The 26,569-nt window shown below is 43.2% G+C and overlaps 2 protein-coding genes across 3 annotated transcripts in view; one reads left to right on the top strand and one right to left on the bottom strand.

The window, feature by feature from the left end:
* Positions 1-515: 515 nt before the first annotated feature.
* LOC130186795 (secretory carrier-associated membrane protein 1-like) lies at positions 516-13,665 on the top strand. The gene is made up of 9 exons (XM_056404083.1): positions 516-759; positions 5,087-5,164; positions 6,455-6,562; positions 7,032-7,143; positions 8,097-8,225; positions 9,795-9,954; positions 10,096-10,197; positions 10,435-10,552; positions 10,646-13,665. Exons 1-9 carry the CDS (start codon positions 703-705, stop codon positions 10,793-10,795), a joined length of 1,014 nt encoding a protein of 337 aa, XP_056260058.1. The 5' UTR covers positions 516-702; the 3' UTR covers positions 10,796-13,665.
* Positions 13,666-16,966: 3,301 nt separating this feature from the next.
* The window catches only part of lhfpl2a (LHFPL tetraspan subfamily member 2a), a 39,105-nt gene continuing 29,502 nt past the window's right edge, over positions 16,967-26,569 (bottom strand). For both annotated transcript variants that reach the window (XM_056403977.1, XM_056403978.1), the window contains 2 exons: positions 23,912-24,668; positions 16,967-18,199 (listed from right to left, as the gene is read on the bottom strand). In XM_056403977.1, the coding sequence (XP_056259952.1) occupies positions 17,943-18,199; positions 23,912-24,332 (678 nt within the window). In that variant the 5' untranslated portion in view covers positions 24,333-24,668 and the 3' untranslated portion in view covers positions 16,967-17,942. The remainder of the gene's footprint in view (positions 18,200-23,911; positions 24,669-26,569) is intronic.

Below are 26,569 nucleotides of genomic sequence, written 5' to 3'. Positions count from 1 at the left end.
TTTATCTATTTTACTTTTTTACGTAAATATACATGAAGTCTTTGTGTTAAGTGGTTCAAAATGACAATATGCATTTCCTATAAATTCTAAGAAACCCTTTGACTGGTCATTTATGCTGATTTAATACAGAAATGAAACAAGTATCAGAAGGGTTAGCTCAAAGTTAACACATACACAAACTGGGTTAATTCATTAATCAAAATTTAAAACCCTGGTAAACAATTTTCCCACAATGAAAAACAGCAGTTTCTTCTAATCTTCCTCAAATAATACTATAAAACAAAGTTATAAGTTTAAAGAGGTAAAATGATCCAAAATTTCACAAAAAATGTAAAATTAAATAAAAGTACGCCATATCTATTTAGAGTGGGTTTACTTTGCTGGAGCTATCTCACTCATACATCCATGATCTCACTGCATGAGCCTGCTCCTGCCGAGTTTTGTTTTGAAAACTAGGACGTGACGTTGCTTTACTTCCGCCTGGTTGTTTCACATTTGATCCACTGCCAGTGACCAATCCCGTGCCTCGGTAGTGTCTCTGGACTGTAGCTCTGGACCTTGTCCATACTTGACTTCACCTCGGACCGTGTCATCGCGTCAAACCGAAACGTTGATTGTTTTTTTTTGTGGCAGCTAGCCTAAACTTTGGTTTTAAATATCAGCTCTGTGTTACATTGAACGGGAAGGACACAAATAAGGAGAATGTCGGATTTCGACAGCAACCCGTTCGCGGACCCGGACCTCAGCAGCCCGTTTCAGGTAACGTTAGCTAGCTGAGGTAGCCGCGATTGCATTAGCTGCTGCGTTATTTCACATTAGTAACATGGTATTTAGCCAAGCAAGTCTGAATAATCTATATTAAACTGCTGTTATAAAGTTACTTGCCAACAAAAACGTTATATCACATGTTATCAGGATTTACTTAGACTGACACTTAATATTGCTGCACTTTAGCTGACTGGAGTGACATTACATTCATAGGGAATAGGCAGTGTTGTGCTAGCTTTTCAGGTGTGTCTCTGAATCAGCCTGCAGGAAGGCTGGCCGTTTTAATTAAACCACGTCGTTTGCCTCAAGGGTTAATTCAAAGTAAACACATATACAAACTGTGTTGATTCATTACTCCAAACTTAAACCTGACAGGACTTGATATTTATCTTGTGACCCTTTGTAGTGCTGTGTGGTGAATAAAACACCAAATTTGAATACATCATTTTTGCATTTATCAAATTACAGTGGGCACCTTAAAAATCATCAGCAGATAAATTGACGATTAAAGGAATTGTTAGTTGCAGCCCTGAAATAGTTCAAACTCTTCCACCTTAACCAGCTACAACAAATACTGTGTGCACATTAATGCATCAGCATTATTTATTCATTAAAATTAATGCAATGTAATATTGACAGTCTATTAATGTTTTATATGATAATATATCAGTCACACAGTTTGAAAACTTTCACTTTTGTGTTTTTTATTTACATTTTGCTGATAATACTTGTGTATTTTTATTGAAATAGGATTCAAACACAGAGCTTTTACTGTAAATTGACACTCTTTACAATGTTGTACTGGCACTTGAACTTGAGTAAAAGATCAAAATGAGTCTTCCATGACTGAACACTCACACCCTTCCCTTTACAGATCTATAAAGGGAACATGCACACATTTGTAGATAAGCTGCTGTTCTAACATTGTTCCTGTTTTCAAGCCTGTTAAAGAGACTGGACATTAAGTATATAATTTGAATATAATCCTGAAGTTACATTAAATCCTCGTTTTTATACGAAACCAGAGATGATAATACTGAATTAATGCTGAATTTTTATCAAGCTGTTAAAACTGACATTGGAGTGACTCAGAAACAGAGAAGTAAATGAGAGCAGAACATGTTGTGGTTGAGTGATTGTCCTTTTTGTCACTGTCATGCTGTCGTTATGCTGTTGGCTTCATTTGGGCTTCCAGCGATGGACAGTCTTGTCTTCACAGTGTCTTGTCATGAAGAAATGCTGCGTTTGATAATGTGCTCTTCAGCCCTGTAATGTCTTCCTCCCTCAGTACACCTACAACACTAGCTCCCTCCCTACCTCTTCATGTCAGGTGCACTGATCAGTGACCAGTAGAATTATTTTCATAATCAATAAAAAAAAAAAAAAAATTCCATGAAATTAAAGATAGTATCTTTGTGTTATGGACTGTTGGTCCAACAAAACAAGCGATTTGCATATGTCAACTTTAGCTTTTTCATTTAGTGGCCAAAGATAATTCAGTTAATTAAAAAATCAAAAAAAATAATCAATATTGATAGTAACTGACCTGCAGCCCTGATTTTCACTATGGATTAATATTCGTTACGTTTTAGAGTCTGTACTGTGTCAAAAATTATTGATTTAGCAGCTTTTAGTCGATCAATCGAAAGAAAATTAATTGACAACTATTTTGATCGTCTATTCATTATTTAACTAATTTCTCAAGCAAAATGCCAAATGTTTAATGATTCCAGCTCAAATGTGAGAAGCGCTGAGTGTTTGTCAATGAATCAATCAGAAAATAGTTGGCAGATTAATCTGTATTGATCATTACCTGCAGACCTAATGCGCATCATAACTTTAAGTTAAAAGAGATTTGTTGAGGTTGAAAGCACATCTGACATTTTAGATATGTAAAATGCCACAATTGACTAATACTTCATGGTAATTGATTTCTCTCATTTTATAGTATTTAATTTATCACATGAACTCAAAAGAAATCCTTCCAGCATCTTTCTTTCTCAGTGTGTGACGGTGAAAGATGCTGACGGCACAGTTTGACCGTACAGATGCACAAAGAGTTAATAATTCATGGGGTCCCCATTAACATTCTGACATGACCAGTGAACCCCTGCTGTTCTGCCATTTTTCTGTCAATCGTTGGCCCACACTCGTTTTTGTTTTTGCCCAAGGAGAAGATGGAGCTTTCTTCCCTACTCTGAGCTATCTTAAATAGTTCATGAAATCATATGGCGCCATCATGGTGACATGTGGTGCGATGATCCTCGCTGGCGCCTTTCCTGCTAAATTTCATCACTGCCAGTCAAGCATCAGAGCGTTCGCTCTGTTTTGGCCTATTTCTCTGGATGTGGGCTAATTACAGAAATTGGGCTCCTGTGTCAGTTAGTGAAAAGCGTAGATGTCACATTTGATCGTCTCTGTATAATTACGTGTTAACACGTTGCAGCTTCACCTTTTTAATACAGCACAGTAGGCTAAGTGTTGAAGGATAAAGTGTCATCAGCTTGTGAGATTTGTTCACCTGCTGAAGCAGAAAACCTTGTTTTTATTGTCGGCCACATCAGGATCATGGTGGTTACAGGTTCACTAGTTTGTGTTTTGTTAGGTGACAGGAAATCCATAAGCATGAAATGAGTTTTCACACGGGTAGACATGCAACAGGTTGCGACCGTTGCGTGGTGATGATGAACTATAGATTTCAAGATGAAGACTCTGTACTCTGTGAATATGCATGTGTTTGTTTGGCTGTTGCAAGAGGACGGCATTAAACTTTAAACATGACATACCCTGAAATATTTATGACCCCGGTCTGGTGACAAGTTGCAGCCTGTGTTTGTGTGTGCGCACGCGCGTGTGTGTGTGCGTGTGTGTGTGCGTGTGTGCGTGCGTGCGCGGCAGAGGAGGAGATGCTCCTAGAAATTTAAGAGTCAGAGAGTCAGTGCGAGGACTGCACTGAGACTGGATAAGGATAAGCACTTCAGGAATACGCAGATTGGATGTTAATGCTGAGCTGCAATTTGAATGAAACTAGTTCCTGACTGACATCAGCTGATGGTAAGATTATTATAATAAGACATGTATGAAAATGTAAAGTAGCTTAACTGCTGCCAGCAAGGAACAAGGAACTTCACATGCAAATAGAAGCAGAAGATACTAAACTATGTACTTTTAAAGTTTGACCTGTTACACAGTCGTTGAATAAGTAAACACAACTGCAGCTGTGCTCCAGTATTACAACCACTCAGCAGTATATACTGATATATATATATATATATATACAGTATATACAGTGGTGGAAGAAGTACTCTGATCTGTTATTTAAGTAAAAGGTGCAACACCACAGTATAAAAATGCAGTTTAAAATGAGGCAGCAAAATATACTTTAAGTATCGAAAGTAAAAATGGCACCATTATAATGTTGAGTGTTGTATTGGAATAAGATGTGGAGTAATAACGTGTAAGGAGCGTTTCAGCGTTGTCAAGGTGGAGCTGGTTTTAGACAGCAGTGTATTTTTATACTGTAGTTAATCTGTAATGATGCATCATATTTTATATTTTATAAACTAATTTAAATGTTTTTTATGTAAGATTTTAATCTGGAAAGTAACTAGTAACTATATGAAATAAATGTGCAGTAAAAAGTACAATATTTCTCTCTGAAATGTAGTAGAGTAGAAGTTTAACGTAGTAGTATCTATATAGTAAAAATACTTAGGTACAGTTATTCAGTAAATGTACTCAGTGTATTTATATTTCTTATTTTAATGTCAGTCTCTTTACATAGTAAAACTGTCACATTACGCTGGTTGTTTGTGAACAAGGTTGTTTAATGTGCTCGTCTTTCAAATCAAGCACGTGGTTCAACGGATCAGAAAGTTTTTTTTCTGCAGTGCAGCGACTAGAAAAACCCAGAGTTTCCCTTTTTATGTCTGTCATCAGCAGCCAGAAGCATCTCGCCCCCCACCACCACCACCACCACCTTCCCTTTCACGGGTATTTATAGACGGCTTCCCGTGAAAATTATTGGAATCATCCTGTCATTTCCACTATTGAATTATAGGCCTGTTACGTTTTGAATAAAGAGGCTGTTTGGCCTTGATCTGGCAGAATAATGGAGGGTTGTTACACTATCATGAGCCATTTTTTCCTTTTACCGTAAGAGATTTCCACTGGTGTCCTTGGTAAACACAGAAAGATAGACACGTCAAGATTGTGGTATTCTCCTGCCACACTTCTTCGTCGCGCTTGAGTTATTTTCTGCCTTTCTCCTGAAGTCTCCGTGTTCTCATGTGAGATGTTTTTATTCTGTTTTTCTCAGGATCCATCAGTGACCCAAGTAAGACAGGCGGCTCCTCCTGGGCTGGAGGAGTACAATCCCTTCACAGATGCCAAACCAGTGAGTGCGTTTACACATTAACCAGTGAGCTCATGTGTCAAACAGTTGTTCGGAACAACATTTACGGGATTCAGAGGATTTATTTAGTTTGAAAGCGATCCTTGTTATTTCTGACTTTCACATGATGCAGTAGTGACGGAAATAATAATCATCGCTGTTTAATTAAAAATTGTGTTACATGGGAAATAAGACAAAAATCACTGAGGGTGGTGTATAAATCCCCACTGCTCATGGGTCCTACATATTCTCTTAGGCGTGACGAGCAAATCTACCAGAGATTTTGTAACTGTAATTTGTAGTTTAACTGCACAAACCACCCAAAAATGAGGAACTGGTGATAACTCAAAACAGTCAGTCCTGGTTTATTGTTTAGCTCTTGTTCTCACTATCTTAAAATTATTTATTAACTACACTGAAAATAAAGATTAAACCTTTTTAAAATACGCTCTTTCCTCAGTAGAGCTTCTGTTCTGTACCAGACTCAGTCGTCTGATTGTGTCTGTACGAAGCATTTAAAGATCGTATCACAGAGTTGGTTCAGACTTGTGGCTCCAAAGTGTTTGAAGGTCCGACTACAGGCCTTATGGTAAATGGACCGCACTTGTGTAGCACTTTTTCTAGTCTTATCGACCACTCAAAGCACTTTACAATACTGGTCACATTCACCCGTTCACTCACAATTTAGGGTTCAGTATCTTGTCCAATGACACTGCGACACGTGGACTTGAAGAGGCAGAGATCAAACCGCAGTCTGAGTTTTTGGTTGTAAAATCTAAAGGGTTATCTTTCAAAGGAGACCAGGGTTATGACTAAACTTTTTATTTTGGGCTAAATTCAAAACAAATTGAGTTTTATTTAAATTTAGATTCACTGATTGCATAATAATTAAGACTATATTATTCAAATTTTATATTCTTCTTGCTCAAATTTCACCAAATAAAAGCATCCAGCCTCATAAGAGAACAGCACAACATGACATCACTGATTAGGTTGGTGGTTAAAGGGATTTAGTGAGTACACCACTGTTTATTCTGACTAACTGGAGAAATATAGCACATATATTTTTCCCCTGTTGCAACTCTGCTTTTCTATATAGTTATTATCCTGATCATTGTTACGAGTTTTATAAGAGACATTCACCTTTCTGAGAAAAATAACTTCCTCAATTTGGAGCGTTTCACACATTTTGCCAGATTGTTGATGTGATGAGTGAAGTTTTGCATCATCACACCCTGTCTGCTGTAACGACAACACGCTCTGACTGTTCATGTTTTTGTTTTTTTCCTATAGGCGCCTGCGGGTACGGCGCCCAAGGCTGCTGCACCCACCATCAACACACAACCCGCCATCATGAAGCCCACAGAGGAGCCTCCGGCCTACTCGCAGCCTCAGGCGCAGGTAGTACTGACCTCACGCTCACACCACACACTGTGGTCCGCTGGGAAATGACAGGTTTAATTTACACATCTTTACATTGTCACCATGCCGATATCGTATTAATGGTTTAGTCCAACGTCGCCAGTAGAGATTTTGACAGTGAAAAAACATGAACAGCTGGTTTCATGCTGCGTCTGTGGACAGAAAAGCAGCTCAGCAGGAAGCTGTCTGTGTCTGTGACTGGGCCGACAGAGGAAATAAGTTGTGATGCTGCATCTCGTTCGCAGGAAGACTCCTGGGAACATGTTGTTGTGATGTCTCCCCTCCTGTAGAGATTTGGATTTATTCCAAAACTAGAAACAGAGAATTTCTAGCGAGCCGAAAAAATAGTCAGCCACACAGTTGGACTCACAACACACACACACACACACACACACTCCTGTACTTTTACAAGTGTGTTGACATGTTTTCTTTGTGTGTGTGTGTGTAGGGGCAGACGCGAGCAGCTGCTGAGCTCCTGAGGCGACAGGAGGAGCTGGAGAGGAAGGCTGCAGAGCTGGACCGCCGGGAGAGAGAGATGCAGTCACTCAGTGCTTCAGGAGGTCAGACACCAGCGTACAGCTGCAGAGCGAGGCTGTCACAACAAACATTTATACTGTTTCTTAATCCACTGAAAATATAACACGTTTTTCTGTCGTTGGGACCAGAACATGGTTTGATTAACCCCCTTGTTTTCTTCTTGTCACACTTTAAATGACACACGATCTGAATTTAAAGGAATAGTTCGACTGTTGCCAAGAGTTAGATGAGGAGATAAATATGAATTTGGACGCTGGAGGCGACTAGCTTAGCTTAGTAAACTATATTTACTGTAAAACAAAAAATAAGCATTATACCTGGTTTTATAGCAGTCTTGTTTGCACCAGAAACGCACAGTCGGGTCTCAGAATGGGGAAGTGGTTGTGGTTTTACAGGGACTTACCTTAACCTTGTGGCCACGAGGCAAGCAGCAGTGACACCATGAAGTCACTGGATACAGCCAAGAAATGGCATTGGTAGTAATAGTGACGTGTTAATTAGTCAGATTTAAATGTCTACCTTTGGACAGAGCCAGGTTAGCTTCATGTTTCAGGGCTTTGTGTTAAACTGAGCTAATAACATCCATGTTTACCACCTAATTCTCGACAAGAAAGCAAATAAGAGGATTTCCCAAAATGGCGAACTATTCCTCCAAATCCCCGTAGATCCTCTACAGAGGCAGCTTAAGCTTTTCTATTTTCAACCACATTAGCCACAATAAATTGCATCTCTTCCATCACATCAAATGACGCTGTGCATTTTGTGACCGTGTTGGCATACACACAAGAATCCAGGCAGGAAATCAGAGAATGCATTCATTGTACCGTACATGTGCTGCAGTAACCTGGTTACTGTAAAACACATGTTCACGTGCAGCTGGTCAGTAAACCGACTCCTCTTCTATCCCTGGCTGTCTCAGCCTGAAGTATAAAGCATGATTCACACAGTCGCTCATTTTCTTATTTCTCTGTTTCAGGCAGGAAAAACAACTGGCCCCCCCTCCCGGAGAAGTTCCCCGTGGGCCCCTGTTTCTACCACGACATTACTGTGGACATCCCTGTAGAGTTTCAGAAGACGGTCAAGATCATGTACTACCTCTGGATGTGTGAGTCGTAGTTTTTATTCCTTTACTATAATGTCAGTCCGTCGGTCCAGATCTGAAATAGCTATAGGCTCAGAGTGGGGGGGGTGTCTGGGGGGTTGGTTTGTACCAGCCAGACAATAAAATACAATCCAGGAAGTCCAGTCAGAGTAACAGATTAATGTGCTTCAAGGTTTATTAGACATAGAAATACTTCAGTGGTTTGTAATAATCACGGGTCAGATTTTACAACTATGGAAAGTTTTCACGGTGGCAACAACTTTCTCTTCTGTTGTAACGATTTCAAGGTAAACGGCAGAAAAATACTGCGTTCAGGTTACGAAGTAATCGACCAGGAATGTGCACTTGCATGCATTTGATTTGCCAATGCAGCTCCGAGCTGAGCCAGGTTCAACTTTTTTGCCTGAACGTGGCCGAATTACTCAAAGCCTAAACTTGTTTTTAATGACTGGTTAGTTATTGAATGTGGTGAGACTGAGTATTTCTCTTGGATGAACATACTCGCCAGTTAACATGTTCATATTTACAACAGCCATTCACACTTTTATGGGGGCCTTTTCTGCCAAATCTAAACACTTCCTGCTTAAAGAGGACGGGGAAATGAAGAGATATGATCTTTGTAACAGTCTCTTTATTTGCATTTAATTCAATAAATGTTCTGGTTCTAGTTAATATCACATGTTACAAAAGTGTAAATCTGCAGATACAGTTGTTCGTGACATAAAGAGATAAGAAGATTATTTCAGGACAGGACTCTTAAACAAGATTAGCCTAGTTAATCAAATCTAATTCGCCATCTTTTGTCTCTATAAAACACAAAATCATTTTTATAAATAAATATTAATGTTTTTTTCTGATAATTTCTTCACAACGATTCTGAACTAGAGGCTAGATGAGAAGATCTACTGCAGCTTCTCTTATCCAGGGCCCCTCCTCCCTCTGCAGCCTCTGCAGCTCGGCCCCCCTGGTGTTCAAAAATTACCATTTTCATCCGTGATTCAGGGAGTGAACGGCTTCCAGTGGAATTCAGTAGCCACATGACGAGGACACGTGGTGCAGTCATGTGGCCCGGTGAAGTGACTGGGTCAGATGATTGTTAAAGGTTAGTTTAGATACAGACCTCAGAGAGCAGGCAGTGAGAACTTCCTCCCTTTGTTTTTACTATTTTAGTTTGTTCACAGTCCAATAAAAGCAAAGAATTTCATTCTTTCATAAAGAAAACAACAAGAAGCTGAATCGTTTCCAAACTCGAGTAGAGACAGATCTTGAGCTCAAGTGTCTCCCTCCCACCCCCGCTCAGCTGGTACGTTAACAAGCAGGCGAATGTCATATTTCACACTGTGATGTAAAAATCCACTCAGTTTCACAGACTCTGCTTCTGTGCAATGTGCAATGGCTTCAACCACGCACTCGCCAATCAGGATCCCGTGAACAAATGGTGAAAGATGAATTATTAAGCGTGTGTGTTTTAATACTCTCAGTGTTGCATGTTGAAATATTAACCATCAAATGTTTCCTCCAGCCTCCTTCCCAATGCTCCATCCAGATATTAGCTGTGTTTTTTTTCCTCAGTTCACACTGGGACGCTGCTGGCTAACATGGTGGGCTGCCTGGCCTGGTTCTGTGTGGATGCAACACGCGGGGTGGACTTCGGCTTGTCCATCCTCTGGCTGCTGCTCTTCACCCCCTGCTCGTTCGTCTGTTGGTACAGACCGCTTTACGCAGCGTTCAGGTAAAGTTTTCCAGGCAGGGAACAAGGAAAGGAGTTACGTTAAAAAGCGGAAAAGATGACATCAAATTTTTATAAAAATCCAGTTAATCTAAATACAAATGGGTGTATTGTTGGTCACTTCCTGTTTTTTTCTTTCTTCAGGAGTGACAGCTCATTCAGGTTTTTCATTTTCTTCTTCGTGTACATCAGTCAGTTCGCCATCTACGTTATCCAGTGTATTGGCATCGCTGGTTGGGGCGCAAGGTGAGAATGAAGATGCACTAAAAAAAAACCAAATAATTTTAAAAGCGACTTTGTTCAATTTTCATGTGTTTTTTAAAAGCTCTCAGACAACAACGGAGCTCTATGGCAACGAAGAATAACATCAATACATCCACAATACTTGTTATTCAGATCAAAGTATATTTTTTACAGGACTTATAATAATTAACAATAATTTAAATACAGATTATCACCAAACATCTCCTTTCTTGTTCTCAGTGGGTGGATCTCGGCTTTGACCGGCCTGAATCGCAGCATCCCAGTGGGCATTATCATGATCCTCATCGCTGCTCTCTTCACGTCGCTGGCTGTCATGTCCCTCATCATGTTCAAAAAGGTGCAGCTGACACACAGCAAGCACAGCAGATACTCAAGTGGAGTCTGTTGCCGCCTGTTTAATCTTAAATCATGTCTTTCGTCCTTTCACCAGGTCCATGCGATGTACCGGACCACCGGCGCCAGCTTCGAGAAGGCCCAGCAGGAGTTTGCAACAGGCGTCATGACCAACAAGACGGTCCAGACGGCCGCCGCTAATGCCGCCACCAGGGCTGCACAAGGAAACTTCAAGGAGCAGATCTGATTGGCCCAGAGAGCTCCCTCATCCCTCCGTCCACCCTCCGTCCACCCCCCTCCCCCTCCTCCCCCTCCCTCCTCCGTCCACTTCTCACAAACGCAGCACCCAGCTTCGACTGAGCCCAGTGCCCTGTTTGAACACGCAGAGAGTCGTCTAACCTTCTGACAATGTGGGAGTGGTTTTATGTAACGGCAGTACAGTCACCTCTGATCTGAGATCTGAGTGTGAGAGAGAAAAACCACAACTGGGATCATTCAAACAGGGTCACAGCTCTGTCCCGCTGTCCTCCTCCACCTCCACCTGCCCCCCGGCAACATTGTACATTCTCATCTCTGACTCTGGGAACCCCTCATCTACGCTGCACTCCCACCACTCAACCAGCGTTGATCAACTTTATTTTTTTGTGTGGGTGTGTGTGTGTGTGTGTGTGTGTGTGTGTGTGTGGCCAAGTAAATGCATATTTGTGTGCCTGTTTAAACGTCGGTGCCGCCTCCAGGCCTGTATGTCCAAGTTCGACTTTCTGAAGTTGCAGGGGGCGTTTCCCACCATCAGCTGTCTCAGAAGTTGTGTGTGTGTTCAGGCCTTTCTTTAATTTATCAACCTTAATCGTTACTTCCTGTTTTAAAAATTAATTTATTATTGGACAATTGGAAGTCATCTCGTGCTCTCTAGTTGTCGCTGAATGCACACGCAGCAGATTTACTTTTTGCTGTTTTCCATGAGTACATAACTGAACACTGCTGCCCCCCAGTGGAGGGAGGTTGTATTGTTGAAGATGAATGCTGTGCATTCCAGTTCACTGCCTTGCCTTCTAGTGTTTGCTTTCCTCAGAATTGGGTTTTCAGAGAGTGTGTCGTCGTGGTCCTTAAAGTGATGCTTCACCCAAAGTCTCATCTGTTAAGTGTCAAACACTCCCCCCTTATAGACTGTGGGGCTAATGATTTTTGCTGTGTCTAATAATCTACCGGTTAATTATTAAGTCATTATGTTTTATGTCCGTCCATCCATTCTCTCCGTTCTTGTAAATGCCAAATCTCAGTAACGCCGCGAGGGAACATCTTCAAATTTGGCACAAATGTTCATTTGGACTGAAAGATGAACTGATTAGATTTTGGTGGTGAAAGGTGAAAGGTCAAGGTCACTGTGACCTCACAAAGCGCAAATTCATACACTAATTATGACGCAGTTTAGCTAAATGTCTATAAGGAATAAAGTGAAGTGATGACATCTTCAGTGTGACATCATAATGTTTTGTGAAAACACTAACTCATGATTGTGATCATATTTCCTGTAACTTGGCTGGCGGCGGTAAACAAACCACAGGGCGATAATTCTCCTGATAACTCCTGCAGTGTTCGATACTTAAACCTTTTTAATTTTGGGTGCAATATCACTTTAAAGTTTGCTCTCAAGTATCTTTTTTTTTTTTTTGCTTGAAATCTTTTGCCTACAATGAGCTACATATCCATCGTGAAATCTCACCAAGTTGCACTTTAAATCCGGTCATTCGACTTAAATGAAAGGATGTTTATAACGACGGCTTCACGCCTTCCCGCTTCATTAGTGTAATCCATACGTCTGACACGCACCAGCTGAGTTCAGCAAAGTTTCTACATCGAGCCTTCCTTCGGTGTCATTTCCTCAAACAGGAACGAATGAATGGCACTGTTAACACACACTAAAGAGATCCACTACTCTGTATATACGGCTGCATGTTTATACAGTTCTGAAGAGGAAAGTCGAACTCGTCTCCAGCTTCTCTCGCGTTCTGGAGATTTACCTCACTTGTACTCAGGATGTACTCTTCACTTGCATGACGAGGTTAAAAAAATTATACCAGATTGTACAAAATTAAGACACAGATTGGCCCCTTGGAGTTAAATATACGTGTTGTAAATGAATATATTGCAATAAAACATGATAGAAATGGCCAGTAATGTCTATGATTGCTTGCTTATTCATAATTTGAGAGTTGTGGGTCGACTATCACTGAACTCCAACCACAATCAGAAGCATCAGATCTGAAGACGTGACGGGGTCATTCTTCTTAGTCTCCTTTCTTTCCAGCGTCATTTCAAAATACTGAATCGAATGTGTCTTTTTCTAAACACTGTACGAGTCTGTCGCATCAGTGGGAGCTGCGAAAGCAGCTGTTCACCGTTTTTGAATGTGTCTGATTTCTCTGTCTGTTGTGCGTCATGTTTAAGCCAGTGAAGCCTTTGTGAGTGTGTGATGTGTAGGAGTGTAAACAGAGGGGAAATGGGGCCTTTTAAGTCTTAATCTGTTTGCAGGGCAGAGTCTGGGATGAGACTTTTCTACTTTTAAATCTGCTGAAGCTTCCTGCAACATGCTCGTTTTGTTTTGTTTTTTTTTGCCTTGTCTTTATTTCACACTGGCTTAATTAGGACAAGTACATGTCTAAGCCTAAGTACATTTAATGTATGTACAAAGCAACATGAGATTATTCCTGATAAAGATTTCTGCTGTTATTTTTGACTTGCTCAAAAGAACAAAATCCATGATAAATGTGAGAAAGGCGTTAGACTGCAATGCAATGTGAACTGTGTGTGACGTCCTGTAGATGGACTGTGGCTTTAAGCTGTGCTTTATAATTAACATGGCATGTGGTAGAAACAATGAGAATGAAATTAATCTACTCAGAAGCATCTCTTAACGATTACATTTTAATGAAATTATTCAGAAAAATGACTGAGGGGGAGTTTGTATGTTTTGTATGATTTACAGATGGTCGGCGGTTTGCTCGAAATTTCATTGTAATTTTAAGGTGCACTCTGGTTTCACCTTCAGTCGCATGTTGAGTAGTTTGAGTTTTGTATATTTATTGTATTAACACTGAATAAAATTCTTCTTCCGTATGTTTTTTCTATTGTTTCTCTTATATTTGTGGTGGTGTAAATACTCAGACAGGTTATTATAGTTTTGGATTTTTACTATTCTATTATTCTATGAAATTTTTATAACTTTTTATTCCTCACTATACTTTGACATTTTATGCTTTACTATAGTATGATATTGTACATATATTACATTTCTGAATTTAAATTCAGATCTTCTATGTTAAAAAACCGTTGACAGTATTAAAAAGTCAATATCTTTGTTTTGGAAGGGTGGCGGGTTGTTGCGTCTCCACCAACGTTGAGAGAAAACCTACGCCCTTGAAATAATGCTGAGGCTTTGTTTACACAGCGTATTCTTTTGACTGCATAAACCACATTCCCATGGTGCATTAGTGGCCTTTGGATTTTTATCCTGGACTTGAATTTGTTTGACGACAAATAGCCACTACAAATACAGTGAATGTTTTGGACACTTAAAGTGAACATGTACTGCTCTGCTACTGAGAGCCAATCAGCTGTGAGATACTGCTTATTCAGCACTAAAGTATTGGAAGATAGATTACATATCCACATAGTTCATTTTAGTTTTGTCTAACATGTTTATTCACATTTAGTTTTCTTTATTTCTTTTAGTTGTAGTTCATCACGACAGACAAGACGAGGGTTCTTGCTCTTAGTGGGTTAAAACACAAACACTGAATATTTAAGAGGCTTGTACCAGCAGCTGAAAACCACATGAGGTCAGTAGCTGCCAAAGAACACGAAGTTCACTTCACTGCAAATATGCTGCAGATTTAATCTACTTATGTAGTCAGTCCTCATATTTTGAATAACTGCCGATCAACAACAGAATTAAGTCTTTACTTCATTTATTTTTATAGTTTGTTTTTTACTTTTATTTTTTAAATAATCCTTTTAATCATTTTATTGTGTCAATTCGATGCAGCAGCTTCCAAAAACAACACAAAAGCTTTTCCACGCTGATCCCAGGAGAGCAGCAGCTTCAGAGTCTTTGCCGGTCGAAGTCACTGATGTTTGATGTGAACATGAACTGAAGCTCCTGTGGCATTTTACGCATTTCACTGCTGCCACATGATTGGCTGATTGGATAATTGCATGAACAAGCAGGTGTTCCTAATAAAGTGCTTTAAAGAGAATTTTGTAAGGGGTAAAAATCCTGTCGCCAGCCTGACAGATTCATTTGTTTTAACATTTACAATTACAACAGTACAATGCAGAGCTATTCATAGCAGCAGTGGCAATAATAGACCTGTTAAAGAAGCTGTGTAAAATACACACACACACACACACACACACACACACACTCTCTGAGACCGTTTAAGGACCAGGTGCCGAGTCCTTTGGTCTCTGCTCAAACAATCCTGTGTGAAATAAAGCAGAGCAACACTCTCACAAAAGAGGAAGCTGGTAGCAGAGGCAGGTCGCTGCCAACAGGAAGGGGCAGAGAGGAGGAATAACAAGCTCTCACAGACTCTTTTCATGCCTCTCATGCTTTTCAGGAGTGTGTGTGTGTGTGTGTGAACAGCAGCAGTCCTCAGCTGTGAGCTGCCTGTGACATGGTCTTCCTCCGGTTGTCAGCTGCTCTGCTCACACCTGTCACATGACGAATTCAGTCGAGATACTACAAAGCATTTCATGTGTGTGAGTTCATGAGCCATGAGGGCGGCGACTGCTTTGTTGTGACATCACAAAGTTACAGGAAGTCCAGACGGCTGGTTTTAAGGCTCAGTTTCTGAATACAGGCTGTGTGCATTTCTCTGTGGACTGAATATTGATACTTTCACAGTATTAATATAGAAGCTAGACCTGATCTATAATCACACTACACATGGACACAGACCTTTAGACTGTATGGGACCTTTAAATCTGCATTAGTTATAATTAACTATAATATAACAAATTCAGGAAGTTACGCTGAACCTCCTATAAAGGTTTGTCAATATTTGTTAATGCAAATATACAATACAAGTTGTCGGTGTATCTCCTAACGAGAGGAGGCTGCTGCGCCTGCATCTGTACGAACCTTGTTAACAACCATCATGTGAAGAAACACACATGTTCCCTCTTTCAGGTGTGAAAGGAAACAAAACTCAGAGGTTTCTGTCTTCCCTCATCTCTATCCTCGTTGACTCGCTTTCTGCAAAAAGAGGGAAAATGAGAAGGCAAAAACCTGGAAGCCTCTGGCGGTGAAACAGGCCTGAATTGCAGATTGCACGATTTGTCATGTGCCTGATCTGGAAGTCATCAAGTCTCTGTGTTTAGTTTGAGCGCACTGGTGGTGGAAGGCAGCCACAGGGTTGTGCCAGAGGCTTCTCTGTAGTCCACATGGAGGGAGGAACATCTGGGGAGGGAGTTGTCATACACACACACACAAATACACAAACACACAGGTTGTGCACAAGTACTGGCATTTGGTAACTGGGGAAAAAAAAGTACAAACTTAAATAAAAGTACAAATACAACAAGTAAAAGTCTTTACTTACAGATGTGTTATCAGCACAGAGAGTTTTAAATAATTTCTATACAGTTAAGTAGTTTTAGTCCAGTAGCTCCTTTTTATTTCTTACATATCTGAAAACGTAACAAAGGGTCTTTATTAGACACAAACCAAGTGAAAAGCTGGAAAACACAGAGAAAATCACGTTTCTTTGTAAAAAAAATCTTTATTTGTAAAGTTACTACAGCTGTCAGGTGAATGACGTGCAGTGGAAAAGTGCAATACTTACAAGCATGCATGTGTTACTGGACGGGCCTACGTGGGCACAGGCCCAGGGGCCTCAGGGGCCCCCTGGGGTTCACCTGCAAAATGTCACTGAAAGACACAAAACATGAAGATCCAAAACAGAAAGAGACAGAAAACAGACACAAAGATAAACAAGAAAACAACAAAGAGACAGAGATCAGACACAGAGAGACACAACACGACAAACTGCTTTGTCTCTTTCAGTTTGGGGGTCTCGCTCCTACGCTGGGTGGGTGGGGCTTTTTCACGCCTGAGCCCCAGGGCGCCATTGTGTCATAATCCGTCCACGCTTACAGCTGTTGTGGAGCAGGAGTATAAAGCGGCATAAAATGGAAATACTCTGAGACACAAACACACGGAGAGACGCACATGGAGAGTTCAGTTCTGCATCAGTGGAAAAACTGATCACCCGCTGGCTGGAAAACACACCCACCCCCACCTCAAGGGCCAAACCGAGGTCTCAGCACCAAACTGAGCGGCTGCTCCACTTGCTGCATCTCCTCCCTCTTCCCCACAGTGAAGTTTTTTTTCGCTGGTTAAAAACTGAAACCAAACTTTTTTCTTTTTCCCTTCTCTTTATTCGTTTGGCAGAAACAAATGAGAACAGATAGGACACTACCTACGACTCAGCACACTCCCTGAAACCAGACATCACTAGCAACAGCAATACTTCATTTTATCATGCGTCCTCATCTCTCAGTCCTCGTCTTTGTGCACAGATTCCAGGATGTCTGCTGAAGGAAGACCAGGCAGAGCCGCCTCCTCCTCCTCCTCCTCCTCCTCCAGCTTAGGCTAGGATTCAGCTCACTTCATTTCAACTTCCTTTTGCAAAATAAAAGGACAAACAAAGACGCAACGTCCGCTCGTCCTCTTGCAGTCTGTGTTTCATCGGTACATTTCAAAGGGTCTGCGGACACATCGATCATTCGTGTGACAGTACATTCTGTGAGCTTTACAGGACATCCACTCTGAGCTCAAAGCCATTTATTCTGTGAGTAGTTTATTCTGACTGTGTAGTGGTTCCCTTGTTGAGTTAATACTCAAACGTGGCAAACAGATCCAGGTTTTACTGGTCGTGGTCTGGCGACAAAAACGCCAGTGTTTCTTTTTTTTGTTGTTTTTTTTGTTTTTTGTTTTGTTTTAAGGCAAAAGTGACATCATCAGCCGAGCCTGGATCAAGCTGACCATCATTCTGCGATCATAACTATGTACAAAATATATATAATCACACTTATTTACAGAGCATGTGGTGGCAGACAGAGCCACACGGCTACACATGAATACAATAACGGGACACAGCACCTCTAGTGGCAGAAAGACAAAAGACACGCACTGAGAAAAAAACACTTGGCACTCGTAGATTTCTCCCACGTAAACACAAAACATACAAAATAAGAGTCAGTTTTAGTGGTAAACAATGCAGGGCCTCCGTTTCACAAGCCGGCCTTCGTGAGGAAAAGGCAGAAGAGCGGGTGTCTCTCGATCTCCTCCTCCTTTTTTCCCTCCACAGGGGCTAAAGTATCTGAGCCCCTCAGAGGAGGCAGATCAGGCTCTTGCCCTCCTCGATCTCCTCCTGGACCTTGTCGCTGGAGGTGGCGATCTCGGCCTGCGCGGAGAAGACGGCGCAGATGAAGGTGAGAACGGTGCCGCCCATGGCCGTGTAGAAGGCCCAGCCCATGGAGCAGAGCCCGGCCCGGTACGGAGCCGCGTCGGGGCCGCAGTACAGCTGGACCTTGTCTGAACCCCAGCCAGCGGGATACAGCATCAGACCCAGGATCAGAAACAGACCTGCGAGAGGGGGGGACAGGGAGAGGCGGTTGTGGTCAATGCACCAAATTATGAGATGCCAAATAACAAGTGAGTGAAAGTTCATTCTTCACCTTGGAAATAGTTTCACAAAAGAAAGTTTTAATTAAACACACACTTGCGGGACTTTTCCGAAGCTTTCACCAGCTCGAGTTCAGATTCTTTTCTCAAACATATTGGTGATTTTAAAAAAGGCACCACGTGGGATTTCTGACCACACACACGTAGTTTGCAAGTAGTTTGAGACAGATCCAAATGTTTGAAAGAACGAACCGTCACACTGTCATGAGGCAAAAAGCAGCTTCATGTTCTGGGGGTCTCTGTTAATGATGACTGCAGCAAATCATCTGTGTGACCACCACACAAAACATTTCCTGCCAAAGTGCCATCGTGGCGTTCAAAGCCTCCCATCAGAAATGATTTCCTGATGACTGTCTGAAATGGGACTGAAGATAACTGCGGTAAGACCCCCCCCCCCCCCTCAGAAAGCCTGAGTCTTGGCACATGATCCTGTCAGGTCACAACGGAGCGAGGAGAACAACAGGAAAAGGTAGCCGAAGGTCTTTCCCGCCTGCCCCAGTCCCCGGCCGACCCTCCGGCGTCCTGTGTCTTGGTGGAAGGACGGGGTCACTTCCTGTGTTACTGTGACCCACTTCTGCTGCCGCGCCGACTTCACTTCAACACTTGAATACTATTTCTGACACACACACTGCTCGTACACGTCCAAAAACAACCTTCTTTCTACTAAATTAAACTAAAGACTTTTTAACATTTTTAAAGAATGTAATTTAAAAATGCTGAAAAACAAACAATGAGACCTGCAGTTATTGTAGAAGTACATGACTTTATTGACATTTACATTACATTTTTGTCAGTACTTCCCAGCTGTTTGACAACATATGACAATAATTCCTAGTAATATTATTAATCAATTAACGAGAATGGACCGCCCTGAATATTTCTTGTTTGAGAGTTGAGTTGAAAGACTACGACAGAAAGGCAGGACGATCCCAGAGACCCAGAGCAACCACAAAGACTCAAAACCACCACAAAGACTCAAAACCACCACAAAGACTCAAAACCACCAAAGACTCAAAACAACCACAAAGACTCAAAACCACCACAAAAAGCAGTTACCTCACTTGTAGTCATGTGTAGTCATGTGTGAATGGGGGGGGGGGGGGGCTTTTACTTGTGTGTGTGCAGGGACACTTGACTCATACTGCATCCATGCCTGCACCCAGTGCACCCCAAGTTAACTCATTGTAAGTTCTGGCCTCCTAGGTAAAAGTATGAACTAATGATCTGTTCACAGCAGGAAAGAAAAATATTCAAGACCTTTGTAAATTAAATTTGAAAAATACTTTCTAAGGCTTTTTTTTTTTTTGGAGGGAACTGAAATGAATGCATTATTTTCTGATGCCCTGTTTGCATGGTTTCCTCTGCTCTGCACTTCCTCCCGTGGTAGCGGATCAGTCAGCTGACCAGACGAGGGGCCTGCCACCAATCAAAGCTCAGCCGGAAACATTTACAATAATAAAATTACAGATAATAAATGAAGCAGCCGGGGAAGGAGAACTTCAGTCTTAACGTTTTCACCCAACTAGCTCTCCTTCGACGAGCAGCTCTCGCTGCTTTCCTTCGTAAAAAACAAAGTGTGGAGGTGAAACTCTCTCCTTTCATTCTCTCCTAATCTCCCTCTCTTTCCCTCTCTCTGCTTCCTTTCTTCCTCCTCCCATTCTCTTGCTCTTAAAGCGCCCAATATCGTATTAAACAAGGAAATGAAAACTAGGTCATAAATTCTTTCCACATGTTGCTGCATAGCCCTGACGTCCAGACCGGCTTCAGTGATGGATTGAAGGTATGGTTTTAATTCCCAACCCCGCCCCTCCTAAGACCCCCTCCACCACCACCCCACCCACCCTTCCCCACACACACACACACACACACACACACACACTCGGACCTGCTAACCTAATATCCCGCTGCACTCCACCCTTCCAGCCTCAGTATTCCCTCTGCACTGGCTCTTGTCTCTGTTAACTTCCAAACTGTCAATTCTCCAACCGTCAATCTATTTCTGATAGCCGCCTCCCTGGCACCAATCAACCACCTCCCAGCCCCCACACCCCCCTTTCTAACCTCTGCCCCCCCCCCCAGAAATCTGGCCACCTCTCTTCTTTCCAAGAAAAAGAAGAAGAAGAAGAAGAACCAGGTCGACCTCTGGGATCCACATGAAGAAGATGCTGTTTATAAATTCTTAAAGGTCCCACTGCAAGTGTGCAGATGTATATGTGTAAATGCTGCAGTATAGAAAAGACAAAGGCTTTCCTGACAGTACATATTTACTCTACATGTGTCTGGTGTCTTAATGAAACAGCCACACCTCCACTGCAAACACAGGTATCCAGAAAAAGCTAATAAACACACAGGAATCCCGTCTCTTATCCCCTTCTTACGTAACACGTGATATTCTCGTGTGTGAGTCGTCGCCGTGACAGTGACGCTGCGTAAATTCCTGTAAGGTATTGTTTTGTTTCCCTCACTTCCAGCGTGGAGCTGAGTCACAGTCAACAGTCAAACCTGTGACTCACCGAAGGGAAAGTTTACGGCAGCTAATAAAAGCCAGCGAAAACGCACAAGAACTGCAGACAGTTTTACGGCCGACTTTGTTTGCCATCTCGTCTCTAAATCCTCTTCGACATGAATGCGAATGAGCGACAAAGTTAAAGTGCACGGAGAAAAAAGTCTTTATGGACCCTAAAATGTGCGCCTGCGAGTTTACTGGACTGACCCTCAGCAGGAGGGTCTGCTGGAGCCATTCGATCACAGCCCCTCCGCTGAAAGCTTAAAACCACCTGAGCTTAAACCGACCGGCGGTTTAAGGCCGTCAGAAAGTGTGTCATAGGGGACGAGAAAGTCCAAAGTAAAGAGTAAAAGTGACATCAGCGTAAGTGAAGATTAGGTTAACGGGGGTTTGGAGGAACTCCAGTGCAATGACGTGACCATCTCTGGCAACGACATCACAATCTTCCCATCTGAGGTCAATCACTTCCCCAAACATCTGCTGTCTGGCTCCAGTTTTCTCATTACCGGAGGGTCGGCAGCCGCTGTGGAAATAATGATTAGGAGAGAGTCGGTGTGGTACTTTTTCTGGTGGTGGATATCAGCGAGAGTGATATCATTCACAGGCCTGGTGGAAAGTCAAGTCGAAGACCCTCGTGCGCGCCGAGCGAGTGATTAACGCCGGAGGAACAACTGACCCGGAGGAACATGAGCGGTGACACAGCTGGATGTCGGACAGGGGGGGAAATTCTGGGTCTTATCTCTTCCCGTGGTTGAAATGAGTAAAAGTTTATCGGCCTTTAGGCTCCAGGAGGAAGAAGAAACCTCCCGCCTCCTCAGCTGTTTGAAGCTCCTCTCGCCCCCTTTCCTCTTCCACATCCTCATCCTCTCCACAGCGAGGAGACTCAGCGGCGTGTTTCCTCACTTTCATTACCTCAGCCGGGTTCGCTTCTCTCGATGGTAAACAGCAGGATTTCATGTGATGTAACACTGCTGTTCCTCTGACAGATATAAATAAATATATATATATATATATATATAAGCCTGAGATACTGCACCGTCGACCGTGACAGGAAAACATTTGTACAGTTACGACTGTAGAACGCCATTTCATCCAAACTCATATAGTAGCTACATAAAGCTGATTCTCCAGTGGACGTAAAACGTTGCAACAGACGTTTCTGCTGGAAGAGTTAAACCTCCACCACGTTGTGCACTTAAACCAATGCTCTTCCAAAAATGTGTTTTCTCGTGGGTCACGTGTTCACTGCCTTTGGATTCCAATGGCAACAAAGAGTCATGGCGACATGAATGATAAATATAATACAGAAACAGAAATTTAAAAGTGCTCCTTCAGCACTCAGTTCATTCTTTACCTGTGAAATGTCCCACTCAGGACATGTCTCGATTAAACCTGGACCCACCATCCAACCTGTGTTTTACCCTCACTCAGAGAACCGTCAGCCGGAGATTTAAAACTACATTGAGATGTTTTTTTTTGGTTCTTAAAACCACAAATATATTCTTCTTATGGAGCAACACGTCAAATAAAACGCAGGAGAAAAGGGAAATATGGGACATTTAACTTTCCTTTAACTGTGTCATTATAGATTTTCTGGAAAATCACTTAAACTGTTCGCATGTGAAATAAGCAACTGGGAATATCTGATTTGTTTAATCCAGTCGATGGTAAATTAAGTACTTCATCACACTGATGAGAGAATCACACAAAAATCCAACATGGCCTTTGAGGAGTCCTGCTCATTGGTTTGCAACGCTGCCCGAAACTGCTTAATAAACTCAAGAGATCCAGTATTAAAGGGCCAGTAAAATCGTAAATCGTCACATGACTCTAACGCTGCGTGTCACTCGTGCACCTACAGTCCTGGTGGACGTGTCTCGGGTCAGCACAGAGCTGGGGTTGTACAGTCGGGCTTGTCCGTCACCGCACTCCCACCTTCTCTGTTTGGGCCTTTGCACCAAACAAACAACTGTGGGGGAGGAGGACGGCCATAATCAGCAGAGAGCTGAGAGCATGATCTCATGGCCTCCTCCCTTCCATAGTTCACCACAGCGAGTCGAGGCGGCCGAGGATCTGGCCTCAGACACATAACCATAGACACAGGATACACACCCTTCACACACAAACCCAGATACGCATGCGTCGTCAGTCAATCGACTGTCAAGAAAAGCTCCGACTTGACTGCACAGAAGGTAAATATTTGGGCGGCGGCCTCGGCGGTGGGAACAAGCCGCCGTGTCTTTTAAACTCCCGACTGCTTGGGTAAAAGTTCACCTGAGGCTCCACCAGAATCAAACCACATAATTCAGGCAGTGGGAGTTGTGGCGCTCGTATAATGAATGCGTTGAGCTGAGATCATAACTTTTCATTTACCTTGAGAAATGACGGACGCTACAGGAATAAACAGGAACAATGAGGGTTTTTATGACCCGAGTTAACTTTCAGATTCTTCTCTCCTCACGAGTTCAGAGCAAAACTCTCCCCTTTGAGATTTCAAATTTCGAGCACAAACTGGATCCTCATGAGATACAGAGGATTCACGTGTAAATTGAAATTATATCAAAGAATAAATTAGCCAGTTTATCACGTGTTGATAGCGTTTCCAGTGTGGCTTAATGATGTGTACAAGCGAGCTGACGCTCAAACAGAATCAGGCGTGATATCGTTTAAACACGGTGACCGCAGGGTTGTAAACAGGAAACACAACGGAAGGAGATGTGTAAAGATGGCCGAGATGGAAATTCAGTCCCTGGCTCCGTCGTCACCTCAGCACAGCTGCTGTGAAGTGGGCGTGACTATCACAACGGTTGGAAACAGCTCCTCGACAATGTGACGTCAGGAGGATGTTGTCAGAGCGGGTTCCTGAAGCTGCGTGACCGTCTGTCAGCAGCAGCGCTGACGGAGAATACTTACACCTCAAGACTGTTAATTCACTGACACTGAGTCTGTCTGATACCTCTGTGTCTGAGCAAGAGCCAATCACGGCTTGAAACTTTTTCTAATGTAATAAAACACACGCAGTAATCCGTCTTCAGATCTGCACCACGACATGCTGAATACGTGTGTGTGTGTGTGTGTGTGTGTGTGTGTGTGTGAGAAAGTCTCACCTGCGATCCCTTGCAGCAGTCCACACACATTGAAGATGCTCTTCTTCATGATGCTTTGGAAGCACATGGTGAAGACCGAGATGAACGCCACGGCACACAGCAGCAGGATCCCTGCCGCCAGGAAGATAGAAGTAGCCTGCCAGAACCCGCTGGCAATCTCTCCAAAGTGTATCGCGTACGGTCCGCACAGTACCCCACGCTGCAGGTGGGGCAGTTTTATACAGCGGCCGTAGATGCCTAAAGTGGGCCTGTAGGCCTCTCCGGCCGCGGTGGCCCCATGGGGGCCGAAGACGGCGTCTGGCGTGCGGGGGAATCCCACCAGCCAGTCAGTGCTCATGAAGGCGATGAGCTCTCCGAACGCCGCCACGATGCTCAGCAGAGTCCACAGCATGGAGCGGCAGGTGACAATCACATGGCACATGCTGACGGTGGCTGGAGTCTCGCTCTGTGCAGACTGGCTGAGAGGCGAACAGGTGATCCGGCGGAGGTGTGCGAGCGACTGAAGACTTCACAGGAAAAAAGGAGAAGGTGATGACACTGCTGTTCACACGAGGTTCACGTCAATGATTCACAGTCTGCCGCGTCCCTCTTCTCTCTCTCCGTCTTATCTTCAGCACAGCTGTTCTTCCTCCTCCTTGAGCTCTCCCTCCTTCTGTCGGCTCGGTGCTCTGACTCTGATTCTGTCTGCTGTCGGGTTTCTACATTGTATTGAAGTTGTGTTCCCTGAGCCAGCCCGCTGGCGTCACATCAGACACACCTACGACATAAAACACAGACAGAAGAACAGGGTGAGGGCTTTAATTGCATGTATAAAAAAAGTAACTGCGTGTGATTATCATTGATTTGTTCTCAGGAGCAGAAGTGAGGAGCAGGGGGGAAAGTGTGGAGGAGGAGCAGACTGAGCTGGGGAAGGGAGGCTCCTGGTGTAGATGTTTGGGGGGGGGGGGGGGGGGGGTCTAATGAGTTGTGTTGGGATGTGTTCGTTTGAAGTGGGCCTCCTCTGTTTTCAGTGTTTATGTTAAAAGATTTGTGATCAGGATACTCGCTGAACTCTCTCGTCCCCGGGGAGCTTCATGACTGAGGTTGTAAAAATATAAAACAGCGAAACAGAAAGTTAACGTGCATGTCTGCCTTTGGGCGTGTGTGTGTGTGTGTGTGTGTGTGTGTGTGTGTGTGTGTGTGTGTGTGTGTGATGGGAGGGTTAACATAGATGTGGAAACAGCAGAATGAGAAACGGATGCAGACAGAGAGAAAAACAAGCCTGAGGCCTCTCATCAAGCAGCCCACACAGCTGACCTGAGGTCAGCCAACGGTTGATAACGCAACGGCCGTCCGGCTGTCACATGACCACTGATAACCTCAGTGACATCACCCCTGCAGCTCTGCTCTGCACACACTGACTCTGCAACCAGGAAACGGCAGCTAGTCTCGTTCATAAAAAAGTCAATTTTATGACGATAAAATATCAGAGGATCATAAAAAACGCTCATTGAAACTCGCGGCGTCTATAAAGTAAAAGTAGTTTCATCCAACCAACAGTCCAAAACACACAAACATGTTCAGTTTACAACATATAAAACAGTAAAACGCTGAAAAATATCAAGATGGCGAAGCTGGGAGCAAACATGTTTATTATCTGACCTGATTAAATAACTGACAACGAATCTACTATCAAAATAGTTTGAATAGCAATTAACTTTCTGCTAATGGACTGACTGACTGACAGCAGACTACAGTGGAGAAGCTCTGGAGACTTTCATCACAGGGTCCTTTATTCAAGGCTCTTTAGAGAAAGTTTGAGATTTTATCTTTGAGAGACATTCACATTAAACCTGAGCAGGACGTGCATTAAAGCACAGAAGCTGGAGGAGATTAAAAGACGCACTCAGGCCTTTGTGCTCATGTTATAAACTCAGCTGTGGGTCAGAGCTGACAGTTGTTTCTTTTCTCTGAGTCTTTTTGTTCTGCTCCGGTTTCCCTGCCGTCTCTCGGGAGTCTGTAAGTCATTCTCCAACCAGTGTTTGGCAGGGCAGCAGAGGGAGCCGGGGGCCGCCGTTGACACGTGTGCCGCCCGCACTGCGAGGGTTTCCATCACTCGGCCCCGGCGCGCCCCTTCCAGCGAGGGCCGGGAGCCACGGCCGTCCCTCTGTGGTCAGTTCCCAGAGAGTTAAAACTCAGTGTGTGAGTAAGAGCCTTACACAAACTTTGATGTTTGTCATCCTGTTGAGAAATCAACAACAGTTCTCTTTCTTTTTTCCTCCTTCTTCTTTTCCAGCGGAGAAAATGACCCTGATCTGTGGTCTGTTGCAGGGTGGTGTGTGTGTGTGTGTGTGTGTGTGTGTGTATGTGTAAGCTAACGTACAGTATGTTTGGAGTGTGTAAGATGGATGAGATCATAAGACCAGGCACAGACAGCCGCCTCTGAGGATTTGGACCAAAATTAATTTTATGAATCACAAGCTCATTGCCTCACCCTGAACAGATGCAGGGACAGATGCAGACGCACGTCCACCAACAGAACTTTTTTTGAAAAACTCTTCCCACCCCCTCACACACATAGACCGTTGACGTTTGAGGGGCGGGGGGCGGCGGGGGTGGCGGCGGCGAGGGGTCCCAGAGGTCCTCTGACATGACTGATGTTTGACGTTAGGATTTAAG

The sequence above is a fragment of the Seriola aureovittata genome, chromosome 18 (assembly GCF_021018895.1).
Source record: "Seriola aureovittata isolate HTS-2021-v1 ecotype China chromosome 18, ASM2101889v1, whole genome shotgun sequence".
Lineage (NCBI taxonomy): Eukaryota > Metazoa > Chordata > Actinopteri > Carangiformes > Carangidae > Seriola > Seriola aureovittata.
Note: the sequence above shows the minus strand (reverse complement) of the source record. Positions and strands in the feature narration are given on the sequence as shown.